Source organism: Prunus avium, chromosome 2 (assembly GCF_965620075.1).
Source record: "Prunus avium chromosome 2, drPruAviu1.hap1.1, whole genome shotgun sequence".
Classification (NCBI taxonomy): Eukaryota; Viridiplantae; Streptophyta; class Magnoliopsida; order Rosales; family Rosaceae; genus Prunus; species Prunus avium.
Window position 1 is genome coordinate 35,378,311 of NC_142285.1, and position 17,985 is coordinate 35,396,295.

At 36.6% G+C, this 17,985-nt stretch overlaps 2 protein-coding genes and 2 non-coding genes across 5 annotated transcripts; 2 read left to right on the top strand and 2 right to left on the bottom strand.

The window, feature by feature from the left end:
* The first annotated feature begins 2,629 nt into the window (after window positions 1-2,629).
* LOC110751800 (common plant regulatory factor 1-like) lies at window positions 2,630-8,129 on the top strand. 2 transcript variants are annotated; one of them, XM_021952319.2, is made up of 14 exons: window positions 2,630-2,951; window positions 3,906-3,996; window positions 4,419-4,588; window positions 4,804-4,866; window positions 4,958-5,053; window positions 5,173-5,247; window positions 5,654-5,689; window positions 5,786-5,946; window positions 6,160-6,208; window positions 6,331-6,379; window positions 6,744-6,991; window positions 7,105-7,182; window positions 7,275-7,400; window positions 7,513-8,129. In XM_021952319.2, the coding sequence occupies exons 3-14, from the start codon at window positions 4,526-4,528 to the stop codon at window positions 7,741-7,743; spliced, it is 1,275 nt and encodes a 424-aa protein (XP_021808011.1). In that variant the 5' UTR covers window positions 2,630-2,951; window positions 3,906-3,996; window positions 4,419-4,525; the 3' UTR covers window positions 7,744-8,129. The 2 variants fall into 2 exon arrangements, with proteins under 2 accessions (XP_021808011.1, XP_021808010.1); XM_021952318.2 differs by lacking the exon at window positions 3,906-3,996.
* Window positions 8,130-12,024: 3,895 nt separating this feature from the next.
* Window positions 12,025-16,144, top strand: LOC110751866 (putative glucose-6-phosphate 1-epimerase). The gene is made up of 8 exons (XM_021952396.2): window positions 12,025-13,194; window positions 13,354-13,428; window positions 13,913-13,969; window positions 14,061-14,224; window positions 14,441-14,575; window positions 14,694-14,796; window positions 15,321-15,420; window positions 15,688-16,144. The coding sequence occupies exons 1-8, from the start codon at window positions 13,084-13,086 to the stop codon at window positions 15,879-15,881; spliced, it is 939 nt and encodes a 312-aa protein (XP_021808088.1). The 5' UTR covers window positions 12,025-13,083; the 3' UTR covers window positions 15,882-16,144.
* An 84-nt stretch (window positions 16,145-16,228) lies between these two features.
* TRNAM-CAU (transfer RNA methionine (anticodon CAU)) lies at window positions 16,229-16,300 on the bottom strand. Its single transcript has one exon. It is a non-coding gene; the product is annotated as a tRNA-Met (tRNA).
* Window positions 16,301-17,913: 1,613 nt separating this feature from the next.
* On the bottom strand, window positions 17,914-17,985 carry TRNAM-CAU (transfer RNA methionine (anticodon CAU)). The gene has a single exon. It is a non-coding gene; the product is annotated as a tRNA-Met (tRNA).

A 17,985-nucleotide genomic window follows, 5' to 3' on the forward strand; every position in this document is an offset into this window, starting at 1 on the left:
ATATACATCTCCAAGGTGGTGATGTAATTATACATTCATATACACCCCCCCATTGCGGGTGATTCCGATCACAATGGGTGTATATTTAACATACACCCCCTTATACACCCCCCCACTGTGAATGCTTTAAGAGGTCAAACACCTTACGAGACCAACTAAATTAACTCACATCTATTGTCATATGTAAAAGGAGATGAATTTACTCTCAAATTAATAAAAACCCAAAAGACCAACTAAATTGATGAACAATATTTTTCATTAGAAAAAAATATATATTTGAAAAGGTCGATTTCATATTTAAATGATTCATCATGTCTAACGTTGATGGGGAAAATTTGAATTTGACAACTATATATAATTTGCAAGGGGTTAATCATTTTATTAGTCCCTGAACTTAGATTCGATTTGAATTTGAGTACTACAATTTTCAAAATGGTTCCCGTGGTCCTTTAACTTCACTTTCGTTATGACAAATAGTCATACCGTCAATTTTGTTAACTTTTTATGTTAAATATAGGGAGCAAAATCGCATTTTTATATTAAAATAAATAAAAATGAATAAAAAAATCATATCTTTAAAATAACAATAAAATCAAATTTTTTATTAAAAAAAAAAAGAAAAATTAAGTTTGGGGGAGGAGTAGAAATCGGGATAGAGGGGGAGAGAGAGTTTAATTTTAATTTTTTATTCATATTTTAATCCATTTTAATACAAAAATACCATTTTGCCCCTGTATTTAACAAAAAAGTTAACAAAATTAACGGCATGACCATTTGTCCGAACGAAACTGAAGTTGAAGGACTACCGGAACCATTTTGTAAATTGAGGTACTTAAATGCAAATCGGGTCTAAATTCAGAGACTAATAAAATAATTAACCCATTTGCAAGTGATGTAATCATATCACAACTAACCTTGCTCATTTTTTGGTCTGAACCATGAGATGGTCTTGGATGAGCCCCAAATATGGGTGGCACCTTTAAGCCTTAACCACAATCCAGACTAATCGCCACTCACACCGGGTCGGCCCGTAAGGGATAAAGTGTTGGCCAAAGTGGTGACTCTGTACAAGAGCAGGGATCGAACCCCTGACCTCTCTTAAGGAATGAGAGTGCCGAACCACTCACACCAACCACCTTTGTTCATTTTTTGGTATTATTTTAAGCTAGTGACATTGTCTCTTCTCTAGAAATAAAATAAAACTAAAAACCCATACTTTGAATGGGATGGTAAATTGAGGTTCACAAACCTCTTTTGACAATTCTGGAAATGCCCACGACCTTTTTGCATATAGAGTAGGAAGAACAATGGATGAAGATGTTAACCCCAAATTCAAATTCAGTATGCTGTTTTTTTCAATACTTTATAATTAATTTTGTTCTTTTTTGTTCATCCTATTTCCTATTCTACTCTTATTCTGCATAAATTTGTTTCTTCTTTATCCCGTGTGAGTCTGCAACTTCAAAAAACAAAGTTTGATTGAATTTTTTTTTTGGTTAAAAATTACAACTTTCTCTCTAATTGTCGGATTCATGAATCGTTTTTACTTGCATGATCGTGAAATGAAGCCCATTAATCTAAAGTAAATTTTAAGGGTTGTTGAGATTTGGAATTTCTCCACTTTGGGGTTTTTGATAAATTACTCTGCCATTCAATGCTTTGCTATGATATTTGAGTTATTATTTATGGGCATTTGAAGCTTACTTGAGGATTGAAATTCATTTGAGAGCAATTGAAACACAAGTTAAAGATGGTTTAGTTTGTTGTACAAATATATATATATATTTTTGCAAGGAGTTATTTAAAAAAAATTATATATATTAATTTTCTGTTTAATTTTCTTAATAAAAGAATAAAATTAATTAAAAAATAAAAGAAAGTGTAAGTGGACAAAAGGAGAGTGGAAAAATCAACTCCAATAATATTTTATTTTTTGGTACTCCCTCATTTAATGATCAATATTATCCAATAACAATCAACCAAGTAATAAAATTTAGGAAATTGTGCTATAATATTAAACTCGAACAGCTAAATTTGTTAAAAACAATGGGTTGTACGTGGCACACATACACTAGCTTGGATCTTCACGTCACGACTTTCAAAAAGATGTTCCGCCAGGTAAAATAAATCTGCCAAATCAGAGGCAATAAAAAAATAACAAAAAAAAAAAAATCAGATCTTTAAGACTTTACTTTATTATCTAAAATAAGATAAAGAAATGATCTTAATTAATCTAATTAATCTTAATGAATCTAAATCTCAAACAATCTTCATGCGTGGCTCAAGACCCCCAATTAGGTCCTCCATCACTGGCTCGCCATGGATTCCAAAGGACTTATTCATTATAGTTTAATGTAATATTTTTATTTTTTTTTAAATCCCGATTGATTAATTAATTAATTAAGAAATTGGATGCGAGAAGGACCACGTCAGCCACATGACGGGTGGAATAGGCTGGAGCCCGAACCCGGGACGCGTTGATCGAGTGGGTTTGCAACACGTGTACGGACAAGGTGACGTTGGAATAAATAAATTGGCCAGCGCGAATATCGATGGGCCAGCTCAACAACCACCACACCACCTCGTATATACGGTGTACCGTCTACGACCTCCTTCACATACGACACGTGTTGGGTGACGTGGACGTTGCCTTGGCGCTCTTCTTCTTCTTCCTCTACCTCTTTGTTCTTCTCTACCACCACCCTCACCCTTCTCTCTCTTTCTCTCTCCTTCAATTGCTCGCTCTTGCTTCCTTTGTGATAGAAAATAAGCGTTTTTTTATCTCTCGATGCTCTAGAGAGAGAAAATGCAGGGGATTTGAAGCCGGGGTTTGCCGCCATTGAAGAAGTTGAAGCTTTGACGAAATTTCAACGAATTCTGAAGTTTTCTTTTTTCCTTTTGGTTTGGATTTTAGACGTGAAGAGGTGGAGATTTGGATTTGAGAGTTCAAGGTACGTTGAATTTCGAGTTCGTTTTTCCCTTTTGAATTATGGTCAATGCTCTGTTTGGCTCCTGAGAAAATGGATAAAGTAACGGAAAAAGCTTATTTCCGTTATTACATGAGCGGGTTTTTGGTGAGGAAATGCGTAAGGGGATGTTGGAAATTGAAAGTATGCATCTTTTCAGTTTTTTTTTCTTCTTCTTTGTTATAGTGAAAAACGGAGCTTGTATTTAGTCTCAAACTCAAAAGTAACGGCAACATGCTTAAGCTTTTTTTTCCTTGGTTTTCTTAGCAAACAGAGTGTCGAAGATTTCTCTCTGCTTATGCTGGAAATTGTGATTTGGTTTATTGATTTGCTCGGTTTACTAGTTATCTCATCTGATTTTGGTGCGTATGCGCTAGCATTCTATTTTCTGTTCCAATTCGGCAACCCCATCAACCAAAAATGGAGGAGAAATTATTTCAAGAAATACCAGATAACTAGTGTAAGATTAGAACTGATCAAACCACCAGATACAAAACATCGGTTAATTATTTTCGCCTTAAGTTTGTGTAAAGGGTATTTTTGTCATTTATATCTCTAGGTTTTTCAGTTGTGTGAATTTGTGATGGATTGGGTGATGGCACCTAGCAATATCTTCCTGTGACGAGAGTTGGTGGAAAGACGTTTTTGCCCCCCCTTTTTTTATGATTATTATTTTTTCTTCTATGTTTTAATTCACTAGATCGCCGATTTGTCTTGAAGTTTAGGTTCCTGGTGAGTGAGCATGTATAATTTATCCTTGAGAAGTATCCAAAGGAAAATTAGTCATGAATATAGTTGTACTGAATAAGTTCAATTATTCTTTTCCTTGGCTTTTTATATATTATTTTGATAAACTGATGAAACACTCACATAAGCAGCTAATTATTATTTTAATTATTTTTTTTTTTTTTCCAACTACTTTGTCTTTTTATTTAGCAGATATGAACTCAATCTCATATTTCCGTTAGACTAACCTGCATACTTAGCCAGTGTTCACCGAGCTTCTGTTGTTCCAAATCTGAATCAACAGGTTTTATTTTTATTTTTTTGCTTTAGCGTTATGGCATTTGTTTATGTTTTTATTATAAGCATGCCAAATTTGTAAGTCACTTTTTTATCTTGAATTGGGAGCCTATTTCCAATAACTGTGACATCTATGAGTCGTGTTGTTGCCTCCGGGTTAGGTAACTTTTGTTTCAGTTCACTCTTGGTTAACTAGTTTAGGAAGTGTACATGAACAGAACTGAAAGGATGTCATTAACTATGTATGTAGCGTGGTGATCGTTTCAATATTTCCCGCAATCATAAAATTATTAAGACAATTTTGTGATGTTTTGACGTCAGCGATTCGTTTGATTTTATCTCCACATCTTTTTTGCTGTTCTTTATAAGCCTTGCAAATTTTCTTTTTTCCAATTACAGCCTGACATGGATACTATTGAATTGATGCAGTGTGGAGTCTGGACATTATATATAACAGATCAAAGAAGTGATGCACTGATCAAGAAAGCTCAAAATATTTCTTCTCAGTATCTTTGAATAAGCCTTAGTGGTCATCCATGGGAAACGACGACGACGGAAAATCTACCAAATCTGAGAAATCATCTTCACCTCTGACAGCGGTAAGCTGCGATACGTTGTTTTTTCTGTTATAGAAACAAAAATGTCTGAAACATCTGATCGAGTATTTTTTGAAGTTGACTTATAATGTTTTGATTTCTAGGTAGATAAAAGAGTTTTAGGCTAGTTGTCTATTAAATATCTCTCTTTTGTTATTCTTGGTGGTTTACTATTGAAGACCGTCTTTAAGTTTTTCTTGATCCTTTTGCATTGGCAGGATCAGACAAATCATAGCAATCAGACCAATATTCATGTCTATCCTGATTGGGCAGCCATGCAGGTTACTGATTTTTTTTCCTAGTTTTGCTCAAATAACTCTGATCATTTTGTAGTTTTTCATATGAAAACTGAAAGCTAATTGATAACTTCAGGCATATTATGGTCCCAGAGTTGCTCTTCCTCCATATTACAACCCAGCTGTGGCTTCTGGCCACGCACCTCATCCCTATATGTGGGGCCCACCACAGGTACTGTCTCTTACATCAAGGCAGTTAATACATTCAATTTAAGTTTGCGATTTTCCTACACATGCTGGAAGAACTCCAATATACTGTATGATAAGTCATTCACTCGTTAATTCTTTCAGCCTATGATGCCACCCTATGGGACACCTTATGCAGCAATGTATTCACATGGTTATGCACATCCGGCAGTTCCTCTTGTAAGTTTGAATTCTCCTTATTTTCGGTGACGATCCTACATTTTCATCAGAACTTCTGGTTGCTTTGCAATTTAGAGAGTGAATAGTTGGTTCTTAAAGTGCCCAATTTGATTGGTTACCTTTTTGAAAGCAGAGGCTAGACTGTATTTAATGTTATGAGGTGTTATGTACATGCATTTTTACTAGGACTTGCTGGACATCTCAATTCCTGTTGACTTCCCTATGCTTAAGCAAATGGAAATTAATAAGCTTTCCCATATCTTTATGCTTGATATAGCTCTCAATCAATAATTCATTACTCCCTTCCCCCACTCTTGCAGCCTGTTTCTTTTCCCTAGTGACAGAATTGAGATAGTTACAAAACTGGAATTTTCTCACGTATTGGTGTTTGTTTTTGTTGATATAGGGATCGCATGGCCAAGCGGTTCCATCATCACCTTCTGTAAGTGAACTTTTCATCATATGTCCATTATAGCTGCATACACAGCCATCAATATCCATAATTTAATGTGACTTTATTTGTGATGCAATAATGCAGGCTGCAACTCCTTTGAATATGGAAACACCTACAAAGTCATCTGGTAATACAGACCGAGGGTTAATGAAAAAGTTGAAAAGATTTGATGCGCTTGCAATGTCAATAGGCAATAGTAATGTTGGGGATGCTGAGGGTGGAGCTGAACATAGTGTCTCCCAGAGGTTTGTAAGCCAACTTAGTCTCTTACGTCCTTTCTCTTGCTTTTTAGATGGGCTATACCTCCTAGTGGACCAATCTGGTACACTCTCTGGTAGTCTGGTCTGGAATTCTCCTTTCGCTTACATATCTGGAAATTTTTTCCATTAGACTGGGTTCTTCCTGGTAAATTATTTGTTTATGGACTAATTTTTGTGAACTTTTTACCATGCTAACAGTTTGGGGACAGAAGGTTCTAGCGAGGGAAGTGATGGGAATACCGCTGGGGTGAGGACCTCTTCCATGCATGTGTCTTCTTCCAAATTTAATTCTCATTTGATTTGAATCTTGTATGTATAATGATGGTTAATGGTGAGTTAAAGTTCAATATTTCCATATTTTATGTCCAGGAAAATCAAACCAGAAGAAAAAGAAGTCGTGAGGGAACACCAGCCACTGGTATGACTCTGTTCTTCACCAAGTGTTGCATCTTGATGAACAATAGAGTTGGCCTGCAGTCAGTACTGTTTTTTAGTAGCTATCTCGTATTTCATAAAGCTTAAACTCCTAGGATGTGAGCCAATTGTTGTTTTATATCCAAACAATCCCCCGTCACCTGTGAACATTTCTCAACCGCTATAGAGCCAACACGTGAAAACATTAGTTGAGACGTTGACAGGTTATAGTTGTAGGGATTAGGATCAGGATCATCTGCTTTGATACGGTGTTAAGTTTGTTGGTTTAGTACAGTACACAAAAGCTTAAGTTGCTCGACTAAATCTGTGTATTGACACATATCTTTGCTCAATATTTGTTCCAATAGCTGGAGATGGGAAGACTGACATGCAGCCCAGTCCAGTTTCTGCTAAGGAGGTAAATGCAGCTTCTGATAAAGTGTTGGGTGCAACTGTTGCTGCTCCTAGTGTCCCGGGAAAATTGGTTGGACCAGTAGTTTCTCCTGGAATGACCATGGCGTTGGAATTCAAGAACTCACCTAACTTGAACTCAAAGTCGAGCTCTACTAGTGTTCCACAATCCTGTGCAGTTTTGCCTCCAGAAGCCTGGATACATGTACTGTCTGCATATGTCACTCTGTTATTTTTGGATTTGTCTTTGTTTCTCATACTCCATCGAAGTTTCACATCACTGAATGTACTTTGTGGCGGTTTCATTATGATTCACAGAATGAACGGGAGCTAAAAAGGGAGAGGAGGAAACAGTCTAATCGGGAATCTGCTAGAAGGTCCAGGTTGAGGAAGCAGGTATGAAAGTTTTGAAGGTGCCCTGGTCCAATATTCTTCTTTTAGTATGTGTTCATTAATGGAGATATGAGGGTAATGCTTCTTCCTTCCAGGCTGAGACTGAGGAACTTGCACGAAAAGTCGATGCCTTATCTGCAGAGAATGTGGCACTTAAATCTGAAATAAGTCGATTGACTGAGAATTCTAGCACACTGAAGCTAGAAAATGCTACACTAATGGTACATCCATATTCCACATGCTATTTCCTAATAATTTCTTTCCTCGGAGATTGATAAAAATTTCTACCTCTTTTATTTTTGTGCTAACTTACCCTTTGTCTCAACATACTAGGATAAACTGAAAAATACACGCGTAGGACGAATGGAAGAGATTATGATGAACATTGATGACAAGAGGGTCCAACCTTTTAGTACTGAGAACCTACTGTCGAGAGTTAATAACTCGGGTTCCATTGCTAGGGATGCTGAGAAAGAGGGTGACATGTATGAGAAAAACTCGGGGGCTAAGCTGCATCAACTCCTGGATGCGAGTCCAAGGGCTGATGCAGTTGCTGCTGGCTGATCGATCGACCGGCATACATGCAGTTTCTTTAATTCTGTAGTTTTGGCATATTACAAGCCCAAAATTACTGCTAACAGTAAGCAGGAGAAATGTGACAGCTGAACAGGATTGTTACCATGGTGAAAGCTGAGGCCCCTAATTGTTATTTGTGATTAGTTATCTCATTGCAGAACTAATGGTTTTTTTCCCCTTTTTTTATTGAGTAAGAGACTAGTATTCAGATGTGCTGGAATGGCCACTGAAAGGTGATGATGTACATTGAAGAGTAGAGATTTAGAATAGAAAAACCTTAATTTATGCCGTGTGAGTGTGGTGTAAAATTCAGTTACCAGTGATGTGATGACTATGCAATTTGAATGAGCATACATGTATGTTTTTTTTATTAATTATTCTTTCTGTTTTTAAGACTTTAATTAGTTACTTTAATCCCTCAGTTTGTATTGCTAATTGCAAATTGTGCTGAGCATATCCTTAGGCTTTGTAGTTCATAATACTCAAATGAACTGGATCCTTAATCCCATTAGTTAGTGACTTGCACACTAGGCACAACTTAGCTAGAAACTTTTCTGTAACATCTGTTGTCGTTCATGCATATTATTAACACGCAAAGCGTTGTATCACAGCCACGTTGGCGCCACATAATTCAGAGTTGAAAGGGGAGGGGCTCAAGTGAAAGGCTGAATGTGGACTAATGCAAGAAGCACAGTTGAAGGCTGGCCACATGATTCAAAGTTCAAAGTAGCTTGTATTCTGTAGTTGGTTTCTTGGGTTTATACCCCCTGCTTCATGAAAAAAAAAAACAGAGGTTCAAAGTAGCTTACGCCATGGGCATGATCTCGCCACTAATTGCAGCTCGAGAGCGCCATAGTCGTACGGAAGGTCGGGAAGCGAGAAGGTCTGAAAGCCATGAGAATGAGCTGCAGAACCTACGGCGAGGATTTTGGCTTCGCTCTGAAACCCTAATCCAAGGGATTTCCTGGCCACGAGAGCTCGAAGAGCCATCGAAGTGTGTTGCTGGAGGAGAGGTACAGAGAGGACGAGAAAGGAGAGGGTAGAGAGAGAGTGAGAGAAGACTCGTGGAGTGAGTGAGGTGAGTGCGTGCGTATATAATATATGTTGTAGGTGCGAATCTGGGAGCGGTCCTGGGAAATCCGACCCGTGTGCCCAGATTCCTTGGGCTATGATTTTCGTCTAAAACGGATCCAAGTTTTCTCATGTTTCTTTGCTGGGCTTACCCAATTATAATCTAACAACTGTAGCCCATGTGATTTTAGTGGGGTTATGTTATGGACACCAGAAAATTTTCATTAGACACCCAGCCCCTGAATTTTAGCTCTAAGTATCACGGAAAGGCTAGAATAAGGAGGTTGAGTGAGGAGGTTATTTGAGGAGGTGAAATCTCACCATCAACAACAAAAAAACAAAGCACATTGGGGGGGTTGCATTGGGGGGTCCACACCCCTTTTGATGGTGAGATGGGCCTCCTCAAATAGCATCCTCATTATAGAAGCTCCCCTAAGTATCAATGTCGTCTCTATCTTTTAACAAAACCATCACGGTCTCTATCTATTAAACAAAGTGTTCTGTTCGTTTGTTGACAAAATGGAGAAATGAGGAGGGTTTTTTGAAATTCGTTTCGTGATAATAACTCAGCTGAGGTTTTGGTTATGGTTTATTTATTTTACGAAAACGATATAGTACAGAGATTATTGAAGTTTAAAAACTCATTTGGAAACTCCAGTAACCTCATATTCAAATATTCTTTTCAGTTTATTGATTACTTGGTGATTTCGTATCCATTTTCTTAACAAGAAATTATTGGGAAAGAAAAGCAATGAACACATTGAACCTTTAGCCATAGTTTTTTCTATTGATATCTTTCATTGGGACGAGCAACAATCGTCCGCATTCTGTTTTTGAAATCTTTTCACGAAATTATAACATTATATGGTTTGTCTGTGACATGTTTGATGTTGCGACTCGCGAGATTGGATTTCAGGGGAGAAAGAAGATTTGGGCTCTCGGGGTCCAGTACTTGGCCGGGCTGGTTTTGTTGCGCTGGAGGGGGATTTGGGCCCTTGGGGGGCCTGCTGCCAGGGCAGGGCCCCTGCGCTAGACATGCTCTCAGTGTCACGTTGGCGTTGTATCACAACCACGTTGGCGCCGCATAATTCAAAGTTGAAAGGGGAGGGGCACAAGTGAAGGCTGAACGTGGACGAATGCAAGAAGCAAAGCAATACGGCGGCCCCCGCAAAGTTGAAGGCTGGCCACATGATTCAAAGTTCAAAGTAGCTTGTATTCTGTAGTTGGTTTCTTGGGTTTATACCCCCTGGCTTCATAACAAATTAAAAAGGTTCAAAGTAGCTTACGCCATGGGCATAGGTGATTCACCAACACATTCAAAGTCTGCCGGCTTTTGTCCCCTGTGGGATTACCCACGCATTTTCACCTCCACGTGATCCCCGTCTGCCCTTCTCGAAAGCTCACAATAACTGTTGAAAAATAGTTGAGAAGTTTTTACTAGTAAACAATGTGAAGTGTAAAACTTTTTGGGAGTATCCTTCAAATGAACCAGAAAGTTTCTTAGGTCCCGTTTAGTTCACGGAACGAGTTTGACAAGAAATCATTTTCCATGTCATTTTCTAAGAGATGGGAAATTGAAGATTCTTTTCCTACGTTTGGTAATGCTAGGAAGGTAACCGGAAGATATCACTTTATTTCATTTCCCATGTTTGTTTTGAGTAGGAATGGAAAACAAAGTTTGTATAAATTTTCAATTATACCCATATTAAATCAAATATATATATATATATATATATATATATATATATATATAAAGAATGCATTTAATGATATATTGTAATTCTAAATTGTTAATGAAGACAAAATGGTCATGAAAAATGTTTATTTAATGTTGGCTCATTTTCCTGAATTTTCCCACGAGGAGAGAAAACAAAACCCAAGTTGGGAGGATGGCTTCACTTTCCCCCCAACTTTCTCATGGGCTAGGCAACGATTTCCCATGCCTGGACTTACCAAACATGGGAAAGTAATTGATTTCTCATCCCCAAGTCTTCTTTCCCATGAACCAATTGGGGCCTTAGACTCTACTATTTAGCTCTTTTTCAATGTGGGAAGATCTAAATGCTTTGGATGCGCAAAGATCGATTTTAAAATTGAACATCTGTTGAACCTGAGGGGCATTTTGGAGGAGATAGAGGAAGATGGGTTCGACTCCAAAACGGACCCAAAATTTGACTATAAAACGGACTTTAATTCTAAAATGGACCTAGAATTAGATTCTAAAACCGACTCATGAGGTACTTGGATTTAAAGTGAAACTGAATCGAACATCTAAAGGATACTTGGATCTGAAAAATTGTTAAAGAGTTATAATAGTATAACCTCCTCTCGACAACCCTGATTATTCAATTAGATTGATTAACCAAGTTCTATCTCTAATGACCATCTTTATTCTTTTGATTACGAGGAATAAAAAGAAATTTACCATGATTCAATTGACTTATCATTCACTTGAACCAATAATGTTAGCTTATTAAATAGCAAGTATCCTATTGTTGACAACTTGACATACATAGAAAAGAAATTGTTCATCTTATTGGCAATTAAATAGAAAGAGAGACTTTCATCAGGCAACTCCTAATGCTCTATAGAGGTAGTCCTTTTAGTGAAGTTATTCTTTTCTTTGTTTGTTTTTGATTGATAAGAAATGCAGTTAGTATTATCATATATTTTGTGTTAATTTTCTTGGGACAGGATGTGTAAAATCAAAATCATTCATTTAAAAGAAAAACATGTCTCAAATAGTCTCAGTTGACAATTTAACAATATAATATATATATATATATATATATATGACCTTAATAATATGAAATATTGCATTTGCTAATGAAAAAAAATCAATCACGTATTACTACTACTACCACCACCTCAATGAGCCAAATATCCAAATTATTGACCATAAAGAAATCAACAGCCCACAATAAAAATAGGAGGACACAAAGCTTTTGTCATTTCATTTCCATGACATATTCAAAGTTGACATTAGCAAATAATAATAATAATCAAAGTGAAAAAATAAAATGAATGGCGAGGTTGGTTGGTGAAGTCTAAATGAATGGCTCACTCACATTCATAATTTAACGCATTAAAATCTGCAAAAATAAAAAAATAAAAAAATCTGCAGAGTCTCAATCTCAAAATTCCTGTATTTTAAAATTTTGACCGCTTGGACTGTCTTCACGTACTTCACATATCTCCACGTCATAGATCTCTGCGAGAGCAACAGAAGAACAAAGACTGTTCTTTTCCTCCTTATCATCAAAACATACTTCACATTTTTATTCACTTCTTCCCATGCTTCCACGATCCTGCCCCCTCCCCACCTACACCTTTGTTTCTTTTATAATTTGTCTGTTTTATTTCCCATTTCTTTTGGGTTTCTTTAAGCATTAGTTTCTTCTATATTATTAATAGCAAGTCCCATACACAAACTGAATGCTTCCTACCTGGGAAAAAGGGTTGCCTTAACACTTGAACATGATCTCAGTTGGTGCTCTTTCAAATTCAAGGTCTTGACTTGAGTGGGAATTGTGTAGATTGAAAGTTTTGAGTCCTTTGGTTCATGTGACGTACTTAAAGAGGCTTCTGCCTGAAAGTTTCTGACTTTTAGGGACTTGCTTATTCTAGTTTTTGATGTCATTCTTGGTGGGTGTTATTACAAGTTAGACTTATAGGGTAGCTTAGAGTAATTACAGATACAGTTCTTTCTTGATAGAATTGAGTTCTTTTTGTTCTCTTTTCCTTTGATGGGTTTTTGAAAGAAAAAAAGGCATGTTACAGTTGAGAAATACATATTTGGATTTTAGCCCTTTATTCTGGATTAAATTGATTGTCTTCATCTGATGATATATTGCAAATATCTGGAGACTTTCTTTTATGAAATTTAGGTAGGTATTGGAGTTTTCCTGTGCAGCTGCCAAATTTCACTTCTTTGGTTTCTGGATTTGGACTTTACGTTTCCAATGGCATTTTACAGGCATTAGCACTTTGGTGTTATCTACAAGTCGAGTTTTCTGGATCTGAGAAGTAATGGTAGTTTGGTTTTCTCTTTTAATTGAAAAGATCACTGCTTTATGACAGGTTTAGGTGTTTGGTTAAGTTTAGATCTTTAACAATATCAGTGGGACTCTTGCTCCTTTCAATCCATCACTGCCAGTGTCCTTTGTTTTAGAGAGGTTTGGTTAGAGCTTGGAAGGCACAAGGTGTCTAATTAAGATAGCAGAGTTAGAGAGGTAAAATTCTGTCTGTTTTTACAAAATGGGGCATTCAGCAGCAGATTGGGATTATAGGGCAGCAATTGAGATTACAAAGGATTGGAATGGCGTAGAACAAGTCCTGCTTCAGAACCAGCAAGGGGCTTCAGCCCGGGTAAGTTGATTCTTTTCGAAGCATTCAATTTAGAATCATCCTTTATTTTATTTTATTTTTGTATTGGGAGAGAAATTGTGGTCAAATACCATTTTGGTTTCTGTATTAGTGGGGTGTTTAGTGTGCTTGGGATTAAGGATTTTTCTTCTGATAATATAGGTTAGCTTACATGGAGGACAGGTCACTTCCTGGAGGAATAAGCACGGGGAAGAACTCCTATTCACTAGTAGTAAGGTATAATTTTTCAATTCCAACTGTATATATTTTCCATCCTCTCTTTTTATTGTTATTTTTATAATTCTGTGATTGAACAAATATTTTGTCTGTCTAATTATTCAGATGAGTAATCACAAAATATGTAAACTACCAGATTTCAGGGGTTGTAGATTTTCCAGGTCAGACTAGAGTTCTCAATTCATATGACTTTGTTGACTGGTCAAGAACTAATGTTTTATGCACAACTGGACATGAAGTAAAACTGGGTTGACTAAGTACTCTGTTTTGGGATTATCCAACCAGTGCTACTTGATAGTTGATGAATGTGGTTGTAATCAGTTTCCTGTTGGAGCAAATTTTCAATTTCATTTTCTGTTTTATGCAAGAGATATAGGGGCTGACATTTCACACAATGAATTGTGACAATAAGAGTTGAAAACATGTCTTACCCACTAGAGATTTACACAAAAGATTCTTTTAACATGTGGTTCATCAACCGTAGGCAATCTTCAAGCCTCCAAAAGCAATGCGAGGAGGAATTCCCATTTGTTTTCCGCAGGTATTATCAATTATTCTTCTATACACAATGATACTTTTTTCAAAAAATAAAAAACTCCATCTGATGTTTTTATACCTTGATGCGTTTGAAGTTTGGGAACTGTGGATCACTTGAACAGCATGGTTTTGCGAGGAACAAGGTCTGGGCGATTGATGATAATCCTCAGCTGCATCCGCCAAACGATTCCCATGGAAAATCCTTCATTGATCTACTGCTTAAACCATCTGAAGATGACCTGAAGTGCTGGCCTCATAGGTATGAGCTTTGATGCTGCCTTCTTAAATAAAACTAGTAACTATTTTTTTCCTCCCTGTTGATTGAAGTTTGTATCCGCGTGACAATATGTTAATTATTGGAAGGATTTAGTTAATAATTAATAAATGACTTGAAGTCATAACAGAATGTTAATTATTAAAAGAATTTAGTTAGAACCCATAAAATTGTCTTCTCATTTCTTTGTTCCCTTTCCAGCTTTGAGTTTCGCCTTAGGGTGTCTCTTGCAACAAGTGGATATCTGACCATGACATCACGAGTTAGGAATGTCAATGGCAAGCCGTTCAGTTTCTCGTTTGCCTACCATACTTATTTTTTGGTTTCTGACATAAGGTATGTAGCACTTTATATAATTGAATTCACAATCATCTGCAGTTTGGTTGTTGCATATGTGGTTCCATTACACTCTTGCAATTTGATTTATTTATGTGAAAATGACATCTTTCCTTAGTGAGGTGAGGATAGAAGGGCTGGAGACACTTGATTACTTAGACAACCTTTGCGAAAGAAAACGTTTTACAGAACAAGGAGATGCCATCACTTTTGAATCTGAGGTACAAAAATTATAGTTTATATATATGAAATGAAATTGCTTTTACATATAATGCAGGAAACCCTAGAGTTGGAAAATCACACCTTAGTGATGAAAATGTCCAGCACAGCACCCGTTGATTTTGTTGGGCAGGAAATGTAAAGGAATGACAAATGTTCGCCAACTATAACAAAATGGTGAATTCTTTTCACATATTCTGTGAAAAGGTTATCCAATTTGTACACTTAATTCATTGTCTTACTCATGGTACAGTTATTTCTAAAAGTTTTTAATCAAATCTAAAGGTTACTCTGAAACATTAGTAGTTGACAAACCAGTCTTTATTTCATTTCTGCGTACTGTGATATCAACTAAAAATAGCATGGAAGAACAGCATTATATTCATAATATTTTTCATACAAACTCATTAAGTCTCCACTCTATGATCTGCTTGAAATAAAGATTAGCTAATTTTGCTTTCTTTCAAGTATTGTTGATGCAATATGAAGGCTTTGGCTTATAGATACAAAAACTTTCTCACGGCAGGTCAGTCGTCTGTATCTAAGTTCGCCAAATGTAATTGCAGTCCTTGATCATGAGAAAAAGCGGACATATGTAATCAGAAAGGAAGGACTACCAGATGTTTGTAAGCTGGCATATTTTTAACTTTTTTTTACATTTTTATCAACTTATTGTATTTATGGAAAGTTAGCTATTCAATGTTATTTTGCCAACCAGTAACTTTGAAAGAATTGGACTATTGAGATTTTATATTCAACTATCCAAGTCTTCTCTTGACAAGCTCGAACATAAAGATGACTTGTGTAAATCTGTTACATTACCCTCCTAAGATATATATGATGGTGATATTATATTTGACTTTGTGTTTGCAATTTTGTTTCCCCATGTACAGTTGTTTGGAATCCATGGGAGAAGAAATCGAAATCTATGGTTGATTTTGGCGATGAGGAGTACAAACATATGCTTTGTGTGGACGGGGCAGCGATCGAGAAACCTATCACCTTGAAGCCAGGCGAGGAATGGACAGGGCGGTTGCAGCTATCAGTTGTGCCTTCGAGTTTCTGTAGTGAGCACCTTGATCTTTAGAAGGGAGGGTTTTGAAGAACAGTACAGGGTTATTAGGGTAAAGTGCTTTAGTTTTTGTTGGACTAGGCTGCTAGCTGAGATTGTACAAGGGTCCTGTTGTAGCTTATAAAAAATCTTGAAATGTAACACTCAGACCCTCCTCTCATTCTATCTTTTAATTTCTCTGTAAAAGGGTGGGAGGTTAAAAACCTTGTAATTTCATCCATGGTTTTTGTTTGAAAAATAATAGTTAAAATGAAATCAAAATTTGATTAGTTGCCTAATCATAATATTGAAAAGGAAAAAAGAGGGTATTAGGCACTGATGAATTTGGGTGAAGTGAAAAAGGTTAAATCGGAAGCTACTCATATCAGAGCCAGGTTTCGATCCTGGGACCTGTGGGTTATGGGCCCACCACGCTTCCGCTGCGCCACTCTGATTGTTGAGATAAGTTTTGTTCAATATTTTAGTTAAATAATTAGTAAGACTCTGTGTCATTGTTTGCCCTCCTTTCCCGCCTGTAAATATCGTGACTGTCTTAAGCCCAAAACCAATGTTGCACTGCACGATGGCCCCTTCTCCTGGTTAGATGCTTTACTTTCCCTTCTCAATTTAATTCTTGAAAAAGCAATTGGTCAAAAATGTTAATAACTTAGTTGGAGCCATCGCATAAATCTTTCTCTGTGAAATCTGTCCAGTCAATGTCATTGCTGAAATATAATGTTTCCCTCCCTCCATACTTTTTCTATCTGTCCTTCTTCTCGACTGTGCCTGAATAATAATGCAAGGCTCCCTTTAATGGTTTGGTTGGTTTCACGGTCGCTTTCATTAACATCCTTTTTCTTTGTATTATAATATCTCTCATTTAGGACCTTATAATGCTGAGGACATTGTGGAGATCCAGGCGAAGCTAGGGCAATACCAGGAGCACTTCTGCCTAACTTTGGTCAAACTAGAGTAGGAAAAATTCATGAATGCGGCATGATTGCGAGAGATTCCTACAGGGAGGAGCTTAGATTAATTTACCATGCTCTTCTGCTTCTTTTTAACAAGTTTCTCATCTCATGTTCTCTTGCAACCTGCAATATTGCATTGCTCTTTTTTGGCTCAAATAATAATTACACAATAAATAGAGTCTAACGGCAGCGTGGCTTGTGTTACTAAATTTTATTCTTTTCTTTGTTGCAGACAATTCGTTCGCAACCAATCGCAAATGTCTCGATGATGGTCTTCAATGTAACTGGAATGATAGAGGGTACCTAAAAACGAGGTGTGGAATTAAGGTGTTAGAGAAAGGTTTCTAGTGTTTAGGCCAAATAATTTGTGCAAAAGTTTGTGGTTACGAAATTGGAAATCTGTCACTATTCAAGGGCAGAATCAGGAATTTTTCAATGAGCGGACTAGCTAAAGTTATTAGCTTAAAATCTAAGGATCAAGTTTTGTTTGGGTACTTACTATTTCTATAGTTTTTCTAGAAATAAAAGTATACATTGGGAAGGTTGAGAGTTAAAATCATGAGTGTTTATTAAGAGATTATGTTTCTGAATTGAGCAAACAAATTAATATAAGATTATAGACCTACAAAATTGAGTGGACAATGGATTACAAGGCTACATTTGATTGGGCTACTAAGTTTTTATGAGATGAATAACATTAAAATACATGTAATATATTTTAATTTTATAAAAAGGCTAACTAGACTAGAACCCATGGTAGCCTCTACCTAGTTCTGCCATCATCCTTTAATTTCTTTGTGAAAGAGTGGGAGGTGGTTAAAAACCTTGTAATTTCATCCATGGTTTTTGTTATGTATTGTAACATCTATGCAAAACTTGACAAACCTAATGCTTAAAGGGAAATTAAAATTAGATAGTTTCCTAATCATGATATTAAAAAGAAAATAAAAGGGTATTTGGCACTGATGAATTGGGTGAAGTATGGTTTCCGTGATGTGAGAGAAGGTAATGTCGAAAAAGGAAACATAATTAGGAATAAAGGAGAAATAATGCAAAAATTGGACCCAGAAAAAAAAGATTTAATCGGAAGCCACTCGTATCAGAGCCAGGTTTCGATCCTGGGACCTGTGGGTTATGGGCCCACCACGCTTCCGCTGCGCCACTCTGAT

What these genes read in the sequence shown, in the direction of transcription:
- LOC110751800 (XM_021952319.2), top strand. Translation starts at nt 4,526, where the DNA reads ATGGGAAACGACGACGACGGAAAATCTACCAAATCTGAGAAATCATCT. An exon ending in CACATCCGGCAGTTCCTCTT is followed by an intron (nt 5,248 to 5,653) that starts GTAAGTTTGAAT and finishes TTGTTGATATAG; the next exon opens with GGATCGCATGGCCAAGCGGT. An exon ending in CTCCAGAAGCCTGGATACAT is followed by an intron (nt 6,992 to 7,104) that starts GTACTGTCTGCA and finishes TATGATTCACAG; the next exon opens with AATGAACGGGAGCTAAAAAG.
- LOC110751866 (XM_021952396.2), top strand. Translation starts at nt 13,084, where the DNA reads ATGGGGCATTCAGCAGCAGATTGGGATTATAGGGCAGCAATTGAGATT. An exon ending in AGCAAGGGGCTTCAGCCCGG is followed by an intron (nt 13,195 to 13,353) that starts GTAAGTTGATTC and finishes CTGATAATATAG; the next exon opens with GTTAGCTTACATGGAGGACA. An exon ending in CCATCACTTTTGAATCTGAG is followed by an intron (nt 14,797 to 15,320) that starts GTACAAAAATTA and finishes TTCTCACGGCAG; the next exon opens with GTCAGTCGTCTGTATCTAAG.